The sequence below is a fragment of the Scyliorhinus canicula genome, chromosome 14 (assembly GCF_902713615.1).
Source record: "Scyliorhinus canicula chromosome 14, sScyCan1.1, whole genome shotgun sequence".
Classification (NCBI taxonomy): Eukaryota; Metazoa; Chordata; class Chondrichthyes; order Carcharhiniformes; family Scyliorhinidae; genus Scyliorhinus; species Scyliorhinus canicula.
The window spans coordinates 26,590,002-26,606,496 of NC_052159.1; the positions used below are offsets into that span (position 1 = coordinate 26,590,002).

The window sequence follows — 16,495 nt, forward strand, 5'->3', positions numbered from 1 at the left end:
CTGCAGCTACTCCAAGATATAGAAGGGTTAGCCCTGTCAGCTGTGTCACTGCAGCAGCCTGTGGGTAAGGAGACCTGAACCCTAGGCTCTTCTCTAGTGTAGAAACATAGAAACAGGAGTGGCCATTTAGCCCCTCGAACCTATGCCAACATTCAATCTGACTAAACAAAATTTGGTTTTGAATTTAATTGACCCAAGCTCGTCAACCCTGAAAAGGAAATCTGACGTTTAAAAAAAAAACACATCCTTCTTTACCTACAGAATTCTGAGACTCAAAATAGATAATTTTGAAGTTTGATTTCTTCAGCAAATTTCCAATGTCCTTTCAGGAAAAATCACCCACTGACCTGCAGTTCTATAATTAGCTCACTCCACTATCCACATCTTTTCAGAATCGATCTGAGATGGCAATGGAAGGAATTGTAGGAGATGGTTAGTGCGACGAGTGAAAAACGCTCAAGGTAAGGTGCATGGTCCCATCCCACCAAGTTCTGATGTAAGCAGTGTGTTTGGGTGCATACAGATTTTATCAGGGGAGGGGCGGCTGTGGGCATGGGAAGATACAAAAAGCCTCTGCAAATTCTCACAGCTTGGAGACCATTAAAATATGAGGAAAGCAGTACACAGGGAAGGACAAGTTAATAAAAATACTGCGGATGCTTAAAATCGGAAATAAAAACAGAATATGCTGGAAAAACACAGCCGGTCTGGCAGCATCTGTGGAGACAGAAAAAGTCAACGAGTTTGTATGACCCTGGCTCCATATGGCTCTGAAGAGTCACACAGACACAACTTTAACTCGGTTTCTCTCTCCACATATATTGCCAGAACTGCTGAACTTTTCCACCATTTCTGTCTTTATTCATAACTCCGGATAGGAGGAACAGATTAGCAGCAAATGTACCCAAAGCAGGAAGTGATGGAGTCACCCCTGTTCCTTTCTAATCTAAACAATTTATGGTATAAACCTCCTTCAGAGATATATTTTTACTGCCCAGCACGAGGATTAGTTTATCTCACTGTGATAAATATAATTGTCATAATTTTGGTGCATTCCATTTCCCTGTGCAATTCACTGCATTCTGGTTTACAAATCTTTGCATTATTGAATAATTACTTTTCTGCAGTTTGCATCTTTCCGCAATCATGTGTGCAGTTTTGAATGGCTTGCCAACAAATGAAAGCTTACCTCCTCATGCAGTCCAGGGCCTGCGTGAAGACCTGAGGAGCCATGCCATGCTCATGCTGCAAGATCAGGCACTGTTCCAGTGTGATCGACATAGCTGTCCGGTCCTTGGCACTTTTACAGCTTGTAAATCGAACACCATTTAGTCTACGACAAATCTAAGAACAGAAAATGAATTCAAAACTACATTAGGCGATTTGGTTTTTAATACCTACATTTCAAAATGAAGTACATTTCTAAGACAAAATAAGAATGCAGCAATGATACTGAAACGTATAAATCGACACAAGTGAAGGATAATAGAATCAATTGAGAGGTTCTGATAGCTTCATGAATGCCAAAAAGAGGACCATTTATACTATAGGAAAATAAGATTGCACATTATCACATATCCCAGGAATATTTCAAAAGTACATCATATTTATTGCTTTATCAGGCAACTTCCCATCTGGTAAGATGATGATTTGCACCATGGTGGTCAACTCTGTGTTAAGCATCAGGTGTCACTCAGGAGTAACAGTCTGGCACCCTTTGCTGAGGGTGGAGGAAGACAGTAGGATGAGAAGGTGCTCGAAGCACAATCCTGTGATTTCTCTGGGCCCTCTTCTCAGGCAGCTGATTGTTTTGTTTCTGCTCACTTCTTCTAATGCCCTTCCAAACCGTCAGCCTCCAGAGGTCACAACTGTCAGCAACTGTCAGCAACTGTCTCCCAGCTGTCAGTGTCAATATCTGACATCTTCGCCCGTGGATGTCCTTGTGAAATGAAATGATTGAATGAAATGAAAATCGCTTATTGTCACAAGTAGGCTTCAATGAAGTTACTGTGAAAAGCCCCTAGTCGCCACATTCCGGTGCCTGTCCGGGGAGGCTGGTACGGGAATCGAACCGTGCTGCTGGCCTGCTTGGTCTGCTTCAAAAGCCAGCGATTTAGCCTTGTGAGCTAAACCAGCCCCTGTAGCAGAGGTACTGGAACTCAGGAGCTCATGACACAGTCGTTACTTCACCATACGGTGGTCTTTAGGTATATGACAGCCATCCATCGAATGAATGTAGCCAAGCCAGCACACCGTCCTGACTTCAAACTACATCGCCATTGTTTCACTGTCACTGGATCAAAATCCAGGAATTCGCTCCCAAACAGCACTGAGTACCTACAGCTCAAGGCGGCAGATCCCCCACCTTTTCCAAGGCAATTAGGGATGGGAAATAAATGTTGGCCAAGCCAACGATTCCCACATCCTGTGAAAAGCTAAAGAAGAAAACAACAGTGGCTTAAGCAATGAGTGCACATTGATGGAATTAGCACACTCCAGGTCCCGAGTTGTTAACCATATCCTGCCAAGAGATGCCAGGAGGATGCATGAGACAGAAGGTGTAAACTGTTCAGCTTTTGCTCCTCCTTAGCAGATGTTGCCCAGGTCTCAGCAATGTAGAGGAGTGCACTGAAGTAGGCTTGGTGGACACGCAGTTTAGTGTACTCAGGTTTCTGTTGTTCCACACTCTAATTAGCTTGCACATAACTGTAGCTTTTGCAATGCGCATGTTGATTTCAGCATCAAATGATAAGATTGCTGGATTGTGGAGTCCAGATATGTGAAGGTATTAACTTCCAGCGTCACACTGCTGATGATGACACATGGCAGTGTGGCAACATCCAGGTCATTGATATTTATTTTCCTGATAGTCAAATCAAACACTTCACAGACATAAAAAACAAACATGAAAAATGTTCAACATGCGTGTGGAAACCAAAGCTTAAAGTAGAGCTGGGAGTCGGGATTCAGGAGCTTCCCTCACATCAGAGAAGAACTTTAAGGCAGAGTTTTGTAGGGCTTTTTTTTTTAAAGTAAGGGAAGCTGAATGAAGCAATCATTTGCAGGATAACAGTGTAGGACAATGATCAGAAGTAACAGAAGGAAAAAGATATTAAATGGTATGAAGTTAGGGTGAGTGATGCCACATCTCGAGGGAGAAACAGGGAAATGCAGTTTCCAATGTTCCCATTTTGGGGAATCTGGTCCACACAGAGAATGTCTTCTCCTAGTCCACACAGAGAATGTCTTCTCCTAGTCCACACAGAGAATGTCTTCTCCTCCTTACTAGCAGTGAAGGTGCATTTACTGGCAGTGAAGGTGCATGGGCAGCACGATGGCACAGTGATTAGCACTGGTACCTCAATGCCAGTCTAGGTAGGGTACTCTTTTGGAGGGTCAGTGCAGACTTGATGGGCCAAATGGCCTCCTTCTGCACTGTAGGGATTCTATGAGAGAGTCTGTCCACTTGTTGATACTAGTGCTCCTCAGTACAAGATGTTAAATACGGCAGTCAAGTTGGAGGAACATCTTGGATCTCAGATGACAAGTCTGAACAGCTTTCTGTCAGTCCTTGTGACGGCCTGAAGACATGTGATAGCAGCAAAGAGAAGAATACACCAAAGAGCATGGATGCCAGAACACAACCTTGTTTGAGCCCACTGCAGATCTCAGGTTCCGATGTTGCCGTCATAGCTGACCGTATCCATTATATTGTCATGGAAAGAGAACAAATTGAGCAGGTTTGGTGAGCTGCCAATTTTCCTCCAGCAATTCAAACAGACCACCTCTGCTCGAATGTCTTGATGAGCTCAATGAGGACAATATATAATGGGCTCCTTTGTTCACAGCATTTCTCTTGCAGATGATGGACTGAGAAAATATCAATTTAGTTCTTCCAATTCTGAAAGCACATGAGGAAATACTTTTTCTACAATGCACAGCAGGGAATTGCCTCAAGATTGTTGCCATCTCTACAGTTGCCCTCGCTCTTGTACAGGGTCACAATCTTTGCATCACACATATTTTGGGGCACAAACTCTAGAAGAGATAGGCACGTTCATATAGTTGCTGGTGTGCTAATTTCCCATGCCTGATCAATACAGCTGGCATAGTATCAGCATCTAGAGCTTTGTTAATGATAAAACAGGTCAATCATCTCAGTTCCAGGACATCACTGCAGGAGTTCCTCAGGGTAGTGTCGTAGGCCTAACAATCTTCAGCTGCTTCATCAATGACCTTCCTTCCATCTTAAGGTCAGAAGTGGAGATATTTGTAAATGACTGCACAATGTTCAGCACCTTTCATGACTCTTCAGATACTGAAGCTGTTCATGGCTAAATGCAGCAAGGCCTGGACAATCTCCAGGCTTGGGCTGGCAAGTACCATTTGCTCTACACAAGTGCGAGGCAATGACCATCTCCAGCAAGAAGGACGTAATCATTATCGATGACATTCAAGGGCATTACCATCAGTGAATCTCCACTATCATCATCCTGGTGGTTACCATTGACCAGAAACTGAACTAGCCAAATAAATAAAGTCGCTACCAGAGCAGATAAAAGGCTAGGAATCCTGCGGCGGGCAATTCATCTCCTGACACCTCCCCCATCAAAGCTCCCCCATTGTGGGTTTGATATTCAGTTGTGCCATGACAAGTATACTTTCTATGGGGTCTAGAACTTCCTTCTTCACTGATAATATTGCCAAGGTAGTGCTCACCTCATATGAGCGGCACGGTAGCACAGTGGTAGCACACTGTTGCTTCACAGTGCCAGGGTCCCAGATTTGATTCCCGGCTTGGGTCACTGTAGTGCAGAGCCTGCACATTCTCCCTCTGTCTGCATGGGTTTCTTCCGGGTGCTCTGGTTTCCACCCTCAAGTCATGCTGTTAGGTAATTTGGACATTCTGAATTCTCCCTCACACCCAAACAGGCGCTGGAATGTGGCGACTGGAGGCTTTTCACAGTAACTTCATTGTAGTGTTAATGTAAGCCTACTTGTAACAATAAAGATTATTATTAAATCCATTACTCCAACTGTTTATTGCAGGTGTGATAACTTTCTTTGCCTTCGTTTCCAATGAAACTCTTTTCTTTGCTGATGGGCCTTTCTGTAGTTTTGATTGCGTTATACATTCCCTGTGCCAGAATATCCACTGGTTCTTCAACAGAGTCATAACCAGTAGTCAGCAACGCATTGCCAAGCAGTCTGTTTGACTTTACTTTGAACAGCTCTTGGTGCATTCAGAGTTTTTCGCCTGGATCTCACAGGATCACGGAATTGTCCCGATGCAGAACGAGGCCATTTGTTCTTCGCGTTTACACCAGCTTTCCAAATGAGCATCTCACCTAATACCATTTTTCCCATCTTCTCTCCGTATTCCTGCACATTCTTCCTTTTCAGGTAATTGATTCCCTTTTGAACGCTTCAATTGAATCTGCCTGAACCACAGTATCAAGACCCTAACTACATGCTGCATAAAAATGTTTCTCCTCATATCAAATTTGCTTCTTTTACTAATTACTTCCCAATGGAACTAGCTTTTGCTAGTTCTATTGGGGAGGTTTTAAATTAGTATGGCAGAAGGTTGGGAACCCAAGAGTAGGCTCAGATTCAGATCAGAAACAGTGAGGTAGAACATTAGTAAGTGATGCAGTCAGTGACTCGAAAAGATAAAAGAAGCAAGGGGTAAAGTGGCCTTCAAAAGAAATTGAAAAGGAACTCCTGCAGTGATGTCCTGTAGCGGAGAAGATTGACCTCCAACCACCACAACCATCTTCCTTTGTGCCAGGCATAACCCCAACCAGCGGAGAGTTTTCTCCCTGATTCTCATTGACTCCAGTTTAGCTCGGGCTCATTGATGCCATACCTGGGCAAATATTGCCTTGATGTCAAGGGCAGTCACTCTCACCTCACCTCTGGCATTCAGCTCTTTTGTCCATGTTTGAACCAAGGTTGTAATGAGATCAGGAGTCGAGTGACCTTGGCAGAACCCAAGCTGAGCATCTGTGAGCAGATTATTTCTGAGTAAGTGCCGCTTGATAGCATTGTTGATGACTCCTTCCATCACTTTGCTGATGGAGAATAGACTGATAGGGTGGTAACTGGCTGGGTTGGGTGTGTCTCGTTTATGTACAGGATACACCTGGGCATTTTCCACATTGCCAGGTAGATGCCAGTGTTGTAGCTGTACTGGAACAGCTTGGTTAAGGGTGTGGCAAGTTCTGGAGAGCAAGTCTTCTGTACTATTGCCGGAATATTGTCAGGACCCATAATCTTTTCAGTACACAGTGCCTTCAGCCATTTCTTGATATCATGTGGAGCGAATTGCAGTGGCTGAAGGCTAAATCTGTTATGCTGGGGACCTCTGGAGGAGACCGAGATGGATCATTCACTCGACACTTCTGGTTGAAGATCGTTTCTCCCCCACAACCCAAAATAGGTAGGTGGATTGGCCACGCTAAATTGCCCCTTAATTGGAAAAATGAATTGGGTACATTTTTTTTAAACAGTAGAAAAAAAAAAGCTTTGTCTTTTGCACATATATGCTGGGCTCCTTCATTAGCGAGATGGGCATATTTGTAGAGTCTCCTTCTCTAGTGAGTTGTTTAATTGTCTACCACCATTCACAGTTGGATGTGGCAAAACTGCAGATCTTAGATCTGACGTGTTTGTTTGTTTGTTGTGGAATCGATTGGCTCTGTCTATTACTTGCTGCTTATGCTGTTTGGCACACAAGTAGTCCTGTGTTATAGCTTCACTATGCGAACATCTCACTTTTCAGTGTTCAGCCTGCACTCTTCATTGTACCAGGGTTGATACCCTGGCTTGGTGGTAATGGTAGGGTGGGGGATATGTTGGGCCATGAGGTTGCAGATTGTGGTTGAATACAATTCTGCTGCTGATGGCCTACAGCGCCTCATGGATGCACAGTCGAGTTCCTAGATCTGTTTGAAGTCTATCACATTTAGGTGGTAGTGCGATGGAGGGTATCCTCAATGCGAAGACGGGACTTTAGAACATAGAACATAGAACACTACAGCGCAGTACGGGCCCTTCGGCCCTCAATGTTGCGCCGACCTGTGAAACCATCTGAAGCCTATCTGACCTACACTATTCCATTTTCATCCATATGTCTATCCAGTGACCACATAAATGCCCTTAAAGTTGGTGAGTCTACTACTGTTGCAGGCAGGGCGTTCCACACCCCTACTACTCTCTGAGTAAAGAAACTGCCTCTGACTATATCTATCACCCCTCAATTTAAAGCTATGTCCCCTCGTGTTGGTCATCACCATCCGAGGAAAAAGACTCTCACTGTCCACCCTATCTAACCCTCTGACTATCTTATATGTCTCTATTAAGTCACCTCTCAGCCTTCTCCTCTCTAACGAAAACAACCTCAATTCCCTGAGCCTTTCCTCGTAAGACCTTCCCTCCATACCAGGCAACATCCTAGTAAATCTCCTCTGAACCCTTTCCAAAGCTTCCACATCCTTCCTATAATGTGGTGTCCAGAACTGCACGCAGTACTCCAGGTGCGGCCGCACCAGAGTTATGTACAGCTGCAGCATGACCTTGTGGTTCCGAAACTCATAATCCCCCTGCTTTTAAAGGCTAGCACACCATATGCCTTCTTAACAGCCCTATTAACCTGGGTGGCAACTTTCAGGGATTTATGTACCTGGATGCCGAGATCTCTCTGTTCATCTACACTACCAAGAATCTTGCCATTAGCCCAGTACTCTGCATTCCTGTTACTCCTTCCAAAGTGAACCACCTCACACTTTTCCGCATTAAACTCCATCTGCCACCTCTCAGCCCAGCTCTGCAGCGTATCTATGTCCCTCTGTATCCTATAACATCCTTCAGCACTATCCACAACTCCACCGACCTTCGTGTCATCTGCAAATTTACTAACCCATCCTTCTACACCCTCTTCCAGGTCATTTATAAAAATGACAAACAGCAGTGGCCCCAAAACAGATCCTTGCGGTACACCACTAGTAACTGAACTCCAGGATGAACATTTGCCATCAACCACCACCCTCTGTCTTCTTTCAGCTAGCCAATTACTGATCCAAACCGCTAAATCACCTTCAATTCCATACATCCTTATTTTATGCAATAGCCTACCGTGGGGAACCTTATCAAACGCCTTACTGAAATCCATATACACCACATCAACAGCTTTACCCTGATCCACCTGTTTGGTCACCTTCTCAAAAAACTCAATAAGGTTTATGAGGCATGACCTACCCTTCACAAAACCGTGTTGATTATCGCTAATCAACTTGTTCTTTTCAAGATGATTATAAACCCTATCTCTTATAACCTTTTCCAACATTTTACCCACAACCGAAGTAAGGCTCACAGGTCTATAATTACCAGGGTTGTCTCTACTCCCCTTCTTGAACAAGGGGACAACATTTGCTATCCTCCAGTCTTCCGGCACTATTCCTGTCGACAAAGATGACATAAAGATCAAGGACAAAGGCTCTGCAATCTCCTCCCTGGCTTCCCAGAGAATCCTAGGATAAATCCCATCTGGCCCAGGGGACTTATCTATTTTGACATTTTCCAAAATTGCTAACACCTCCTCCTTTTGAACCTCAATTCCATCTAGCCTGGTCGACTGAACCCGAGTGTTCTTCTCGACAACATTGTCTTTCTCCACTGACGAAAAATATCCATTTAACGCTTCCCCTATCTCCTCTGATTCCACACACAACTTTCCACTACTATCCTTGATTGGCCCTAATCTTACTCTAGTCATTCTTTTGTTCCTGATACACCTATAGAAAGCCTTAGGGTTTTCCTTGATCCTATCCGCCAACGACTTTTCGTGTCCTCTCCTCGCTCTTCTTAACTCTCCCTTTAGGTCCTTCCTGGCTAACTTGTAACTCTCAAGTGCCCTAACTGAGCCTTCATGTCTCATCCTAACATAAGCCGCCTTCTTCCTCTTGTCAAGTGCTTCAACTTCCTTAGTAAACCACGGTTCCCTTACTCGACAACTTCCTCCCTGCCTGACAGGTACATACTTATCAAGGACACGCAGTAGCTGTTCCTTGAAAAAGCTCCACATTTTGATTGTACCCATCCCCTGCAGTTTCCTTCCCCATCCTATACTTCCTAAATCTTGCCGAATAGCATCATAATTGCCTTTCCCCCAGCTATAATTCTTGCCTTTCGGTATATACCTATCCCTCCCCATTGCTAAAGTAAACATAACCGAGTTGTGATCACTATCACCAAAATTCTCACTACATCTAAATCTAACACCTGGCCGGGTTCATTACCCAGTACCAAATCCAATGTGGCCTCGCCCCTTGTTGGCCTGTCTACATACTGTGTCAGAAAACCCTCCTGCACACACTGTACAAAAACTGACCCATCTATAGTACTCGAACTATAGTATTTCCAGTCAATATTTGGAAAGTTAAAGTCCCCAATAACAACTACCCTGTTACTCTCGCTCCTGTCGAGAATCATCTTTGCAATCCTTTCCTCTACATCTCTGGAACTATTCGGAGGTCTATAGACAACTCCCAACAGGGTGACCTCTCCTCTACTGTTCCTAACCTCGGCCCATACTACCTCAGTAGACGAGTCCTCAAGCGTCCTTTCTACCGCCGTAATACTTTCCTTGATTAACAATGCCCCTCCCCCCCCTCTTTTACCATCTTCTCTGTTCTTACAGAAACATCTAAATCCTGGAACCTGCAACAACCATTCCTGTCCCTGCTCTACCCATTTGTCTCCACAAGGACACTCTTGAGGATTATTTTCCAATCTACACTAGACACAGGTGGTGTGCCGGAGGACTGAAGGAATGTGAATGTGGTTCCATAGTTTAAAAAGAGTACGAAGGAAAGGTCAAACAGTTATAGGTCGATTTGTCTTACTTCGGTGATGGGCAAATTGTTAGAATCAATCCTGAGAGATTGGATAAACTGTCACTTAAAAAGACAAGGACTAGTCATGGATAGTCAGCATAGCTTTGTTAAGGGAAGGTCATGCCTTGCAAATTTGATCTTTCTTTGAGGGAGTGACAAGGAGGATTGATGAGGTAATGAAGTGGATGTTGCCGATGTGGATTTTAGTCAGTGATTTGACAAGGTCGCACATGGCAGATTGGTCAAAAGCCCATGGGATACATGGTCATGTGTAAAAGTTGGTTTAGTAATAGGAAACAAAGGACAATGGTTATCCTTGCGAATGGAAAGCTGTTTCAAGTGGTGTTCTGCAGGGCTCAGTGTTGGAAATCCTGCTGTTTGTTTTATGTTTAAAAATTTGCACTTGAATGTGGAGGGACGCAATTGGGAAATTTGCAGATGACACAAAAATTGGCCATGTCGTGGATACTGTAGAATAGATGATAGCTGTAAGCTGGCACCTTCTCGGGCTACAAACTCAACATGAGCAAAAGCGAGATCTTCCCGGTACACCCACAAGTAGGGAGGGCAGCACTAATGGGACTGCCGTTTAAACGAGCCCGACACAAATTCCACTACGTGGGGATCCAAATAGCCCATGATTGGAAAGGGATCCACAAATGGAGCCTCACCAGTCTGACAGAGGAAGTAAAAAAGGACCTGCAAAGATGGAACACACTCCCACTCTCCCTTGGCCTGATCAAAATGAACGTACTGCCCAGGTACCTCTTCCTACTTAGATCCATTCCGATCTACACCCTCAAGGCCTTTTTCAAAGCACTAGACAAACTAATCATGGCATTCATATGGGGGTGTGGGGGAAGAGAAGAATGGCAGGATCCCAAAGAAGGTCCCACAAAAAACAAAATCCAGGGAGGGCTAGCCCTCCCAAACCTACAATTCTACCACTGGGCGGAGACTTCCGGTGGCGGCAATGTGGAGCTAAGCCGCACATTCGGCAGCTCCCGCTGAAAACGGACTTTGGAGCTCTTTTCAGGGCCCCCAACGGAGCTGTGTCAGCAAATCCCGACGTGGGAAGAGGACAGGAGTCGACCCCTACGGTCCTATGGTCCGGACCAGGAGTGGGGTAAGGAGAAAAACGGAGAAAGCACCCCTGAAAAAGCGGGGGAAGGAAGACAAAATAGCGGCCGGCAGAGACCCGGAGGATTGGAGGCAGTGGGCTCAGGAGCAGCAGGCGACTCTGCTGTGCTGCTTCCAGGAGCTTAAGTTGGAGCTGCTGGAGTCGTTGAAGGTAACCACCAGGGAGCTGATGGAGACCCAGACAGCCCAGGGGGCTGCAATCCGGGAGCTGCAGAAGCAGGCCTCCGAAAGGGAGGATGAGGCCGTGGCCATCGCGGGGAAGGTGGAGATGCACGAGGCGCTCCATAAAAGATGGCAGGAGCGGTTCGAGGAGCTGGAAAACCGGTCGAGGAGGAAGAATTTGCGGATCCTGGGCTTCACGGAGGGGCTGGAGGGGTCGGACCTGGCTGCCTATGTGGCGGTTATGTTAAACTCGCTGATGGGGGCTGGGTCCTTCCAGGGGACCCTGGAGTTAGAGGGGGCCCACAGAATTCTGGCTAGGAGGCCCAAGCCGAACGAGCCGCCACGGGCGGTGTTGGTGCGGTTTCATCGGTTCGTGGATCGTGAGTGTGTGCTCCGGTGGGCCAAGAAGGAGCGGAGCACCAAGTGGGAGAACACGGAGGTGCGGATCTTCCAGGACTGGAGTGCGGAGGTGGCGAGGCGGAGGGCTGGGTTTAACCGGATGAAGGCGGTGCTCCATAGACGGAGTGTGCAGTTCGGCATGTTGCAGCTGGCGCGTCTGTGGGTCACCTATAAGGATCGGCACCATTATTTTGTGTCCCCGGAGGAGGCGGGGCCGGGCAGGGCAAAAGGGCGGGCTTTCTGCGGGTTTCCCGCGCTGGGAGTTGGTGGGGGCGGGGCTGAGAAGCGCGGGTTGTTGCTGGCTGTTTTCTTTTCCCACGCAAGAGGAGGGGGGGGGGGGTGGAGACCCATTGACGGGCACGATGGAGGAGGGGTAGTCCCACGTGGGGAGGAGTCGGAGGTAGGGCGGGAATCGCCAGGGTCAGCAGAAGTTAGCTGGCTCACGGGAGTGCTATGGAGGGAGGGACGCGGCTAGGAGGGGTCCTAGCCTGGGGGGGGGGGGGGGTACCGGGTTGCTGCTGAAACGGTCAGGAAGGAGCGGAGGGGGGGGGGGGGGGGGGGGGGGGGGGGAGTTGCCGCTGTGGGAAGCTGGCAGAGCGGGGACGCTGGCCAGTGGTGGGCAAGGGATGGGGTATGGCTAATCGGCAGGGGAGGGGGGCAGGGAGCCCTCTGGTCAGGTTGATAACCTGGAATGCGAGGGGGCTGAATGGGCCGGTCAAACGGGCCCGGGTATTTGCGCACCTGAAGGCGGATGTGGCCATGCTCCAGGAGACACACCCGAGAGTGGTGGACCAGGTTCGGCTGAGGAAGGGATGGGTGGGCCAAGTATTTCACTCAGGGCTGGATGAGAAGAGTAGGGGGGTGGCGATCCGGGTGGGGAAGGTGGTGTCGTTTGAGGCATTAAATGTGGTGGCTGACAGTGGCGGGAGATATGTGATGGTGAGTGGTAAGCTGCAGGGGGAGTGGGTGGTGTTGGTGAATGTTTACGCCCCAAATTGGGACGATGCGGGGTTTATGCGGCGTATGTTGGGCCGCATTCCAGACCTGGAGGTGGGGGGCCTGATCATGGAGGGGGACTTCAACACGGTACTGGATCCCCCATTGGATCGATCCAAGTCCCGGACGGGTAGGAGGCCGGCGGCAGCTAAGGTGTTGAGGGGATTTATGGACCAGATTGGTGTGGGGGGGGGGGGGGTGGGGTGGGGGGGGGGGGGGGGGGGGGGGATCCCTGGAGGTTTGCGAGGCCAAGGGCCAGGGAGTTCTCGTTTTTCTCCTACGTACATAAGGCCTACTCGAGGATTGATTTTTTTGTCCTGAGCAGGGGGTTGGTTTCGAGGGTGGAGGATGTGGAATACTCCGCCATTGCCATTTCAGATCATGCCCCACACTGGGTGGACCTCGGGCTGGGGGAAGAGAGGGACCAACGTCCGCTCTGGCGCATGGAGGTGGGGCTGCTGGCAGATGAGGAGGTGGCAGAGAGGGTTCAGAGGTGTATCGAGAGGTACCTTGAGGCCAATGACAACGGGGAGGTTCGAGTGGGGACGGTCTGGGAGGCATTGAAGGCGGTGATGAGGGGGGAATTGATCTCCATCCGAACCCATAGGGAGAGGGGGGAGCAGAGGGAGAGGGAGAGACTGATAGGGGAGATGGTGCGGGTGGATAGGAGATATGCGGAGGCTCCAAAGGAGGGATTGCTGGGGGAGAGGCGTAGCCTTCAGGCCAGATTCGACATATTGACTACCAGAAAGGCGGAAGCTCAGTGGAGGAAAGCACAGGGGGCGGTGTATGAATATGGGGAGAAGGTGAGCAGGATGCTGGCACACCAGCTCCGAAAGCGGGACGCGGCCAGGGATATTGGGGGAGTGACGGAGAAGGCTGGGAAGGTGGTGCGGAGGGGAGTAGATGTTAATGGGGTCTTCAGAGACTTCTATGGGGAACTGTACCGGTCGGAACCCCCGGTGGAGGGGGGTAGAATGGGGCGTTTCTTGGACAAGCTGCGATTCCCGAGGGTGGAGGAGGAGCAGGTGGAGAGACTGCAGGGGGCCGATTGAGCTGGAGGAGGTGGTCAAAGGGATAGGGAGCATGCAGTCGGGGAAGGCGCTGGGGCCGGACGGGTTTCCGGCGGAATTTTATAAAAGGTATTTGGACCTGTTGGGCCCCCTATTGGCCCGGACCTTTAACGAGGCAAGGGAGGGGGGGCTTTGCCCCCAACTATGTCACGGGCGCTGATTTCCTTGATCCTGAAGCGGGACAAGGACCCTCTGCAATGCGGGTCATATAGGCCGATTTCGCTGCGAAACGCCGACGCTAAGCTGCTGGCAAAGATCCTGGCCACTAGAATAGAGGATTGCATGCCCGGGGTCATTCATGAGGACCAGACGGGGTTTGTGAAGGGAAGGCAGTTGAATACGAACGTGCGAAGGCTCCTCAATGTCATTATGATGCCGGCCATGGACGTGGAGGCGGAGATAGTGGTGGCATTGGATGCGGAGAAGGCCTTTGATAGGGTTGAGTGGGAGTATTTGTGGGAGGTGTTGAGAGGTTTGGGGAGGGGTTTATCCGGTGGGTGAGGCTGCTCTACGAGGCCCCGATGGCGAGTGTAGCCACAAATAGGAGGAGGTCGGAGTACTTGCGGCTGTACCGGGGGACGAGACAGGGGTGCCCCCTGTCCCCCTTGCTCTTCGCGTTGGCGATTGAGCCCCTGGCCATGGCATTGAGGGAGTCAGGGAACTGGAGGGGCCTGGTGCGGTGTGGGGAGGAGCATAGAGTGTCGCTGTATGCGGACGACCTGTTGCTGTATGTGGCGGGCCCGGTGGGGGGATGCCGGAGGTGATGAGGATTCTTAGTGAATTCGGGGGTTTCTCTGGGTATAAGTTGAATCTGGGCAAGAGTGAGTTGTTTGTGGTGCACCCGGGGGATCAAGAGGAGGGGATTGGTAGGCTCCCACTGAAGAGGCAGGGAAGAGCTTCAGGTACCTAGGGGTCCAGGTGGCTGGGAGCTGGGGGGCCCTGCACAAGCTCAACCTCACAAGGTTGGTGGAGCAGATGGAGGAGGAGTTTAAGAGGTGGGATATGTTACCGCTGTCACTGGCGGGGAGGGTGCAGTCCGTTAAGATGACGGTGCTCCCGAGGTTTTTGTTCCTGTTCCAGTGCCTCCCCATCCTTATCCCGAAGGCCTTTTTTAGGAGGGTCAACAGGAGTATCACGGGATTTGTGTGGGCGCATGGGACTCCGAGGGTGAGAAGAGTGTTCCTGGAATGGGGCAGGGATGGGGGGGGGGGGGCTGGCGTTGCCCAACCTCTGTGGGTACTATTGGGCTGCCAACGCAGCGATGGTGCGTAAGTGGGTAATGGACGAGGAAGGGGCAGCATGGAAGAGGATGGAGGCGGCGTCATGTGTGGGCACGAGCCTGGAGGCGCTGGTAACGGCGCCGTTGCCGCTCCCTCCAACGAGGTATACCACGAGCCCGGTGGTGGCGGCTACCCTCAAAATCTGGGGGCAATGGAGACGGCATAGGGGAGATGTGGGGGGCTCGATGGAGGCCCCGATACGGGGGAACCATCGGTTTGTCCCAGGGAGCATTGATGGCGGACTTCTGGGCTGGCACAGGGTAGGGGTTAGGAGGTTGAGGGACCTGTTTGTGGAGGGGAGGTTTGCGAGCTTGGGGGAGTTAGAGGGGAAGTTTGGGCTCCCCCCGGGGAACATGTTTAGGTACATGCAGGTGAGGACGTTTGCCAGGCAGCAGGTGGAGGGGTTCCCCTTGCTGCCCCCACGAGGGGTGCGGGATCGGTTGCTCTCGGGGGTGTGGGTTGGAGGGGGGAGGATTGTGGACATATACTGGGTGATACAGGAGGTAGACGAGGCCTCGGTGGAGGAACTGAAGGGCAAATGGGAAGAGGAGCTGGGTGAGGAGATCGAGGAGGGGACATGGGCGGATGCCCTGGAGAGAGTTAATTCCTCCTCTTCCTGTGCGAGGCTTAGCCTCATACAGTTCAAGTTGCTGCACAGGGCCCACATGACTGGGGCGAGGATGAGTAGGTTTTTCGGGGGCGAGGACAGATGTGCTAGGTGCTCGGGGAGCCCAGCGAACCACGGCCATATGTTTTGGGCGTGCCCAGCGCTGGGGGAGTTTTGGAAGGGGGTAGCAAGGAGGGTGTCGAGGGTGGTGGGATCCAGAGTCAAGCCAGGCTGGGGACTCGCAATTTTTGAGGTTGCAGTGGAGCTGGGAGTGCAGGAGGCGAAAGAGGCCGGTGTTCTGGACTTTGCGTCCCTCGTAGCCCAGCGGAGGATCTTGCTCCAATGGAAGGATGCGAGGCCCCCAAGCGTGGAGGCCTGGATCAATGATATGGCGGGGTTCATCAAATTGGAGAAGGTCAAATTTGCCCTGAGGGGATCAGTACAAGGGTTCTTTAGGCGGTGGCAGCCTTTCCTGGACTTCCTGGCGGAACGGTAGGGAAATAGGCCGGCGGCAGCAGCAGCAAGGGTGTTGGATCGGTGGGAGGGAGAACTGTGTACATGGGTTTGTGGGATGTGGCGGGTGTTATCTCTTTCCCTTTTGTTGTTTGGGTGTTCTTTTGTTTTTTTCTTTTGTTTGTAGTTGCTTTTGAAGTTGGGTGGGTATTGTTATTGGGGTGTTACCGTGGTTGTTTTGTTAATAGAGTTGAGATGTTTATATTTTGTAAAATTTCAAGAAAAATTATTTAAAAAAAAAAAAAATTCTACCACTGGGCGGCGACAGCTGAGCGAATAAGGGGATGGATCAAGGAGCCAGAAGCCGAGTGGTTGCGAGTGGAGGAGGCCTCCTGCAAGGGGGCCTCACTCCGGGCCCTCGCCACGGCGGCACTCCCACCCCCACCCACAAAATACTCCAGCAGCCCTGTGGTGATAGCCACCCTCCAG

The 16,495-nt window shown here is 49.7% G+C and overlaps 1 protein-coding gene across 13 annotated transcripts in view; it reads right to left on the reverse strand.

The window, feature by feature from the left end:
* LOC119977492 (inositol polyphosphate-4-phosphatase type I A) overlaps positions 1-16,495 on the reverse strand; it is a 246,016-nt gene that overhangs the window by 8,637 nt on the left and 220,884 nt on the right. For all 13 annotated transcript variants that reach the window (XM_038818525.1, XM_038818520.1, XM_038818524.1 and 10 more), the window contains one exon: positions 1,190-1,344. In XM_038818525.1, the coding sequence (XP_038674453.1) occupies positions 1,190-1,344 (155 nt within the window). The remainder of the gene's footprint in view (positions 1-1,189; positions 1,345-16,495) is intronic.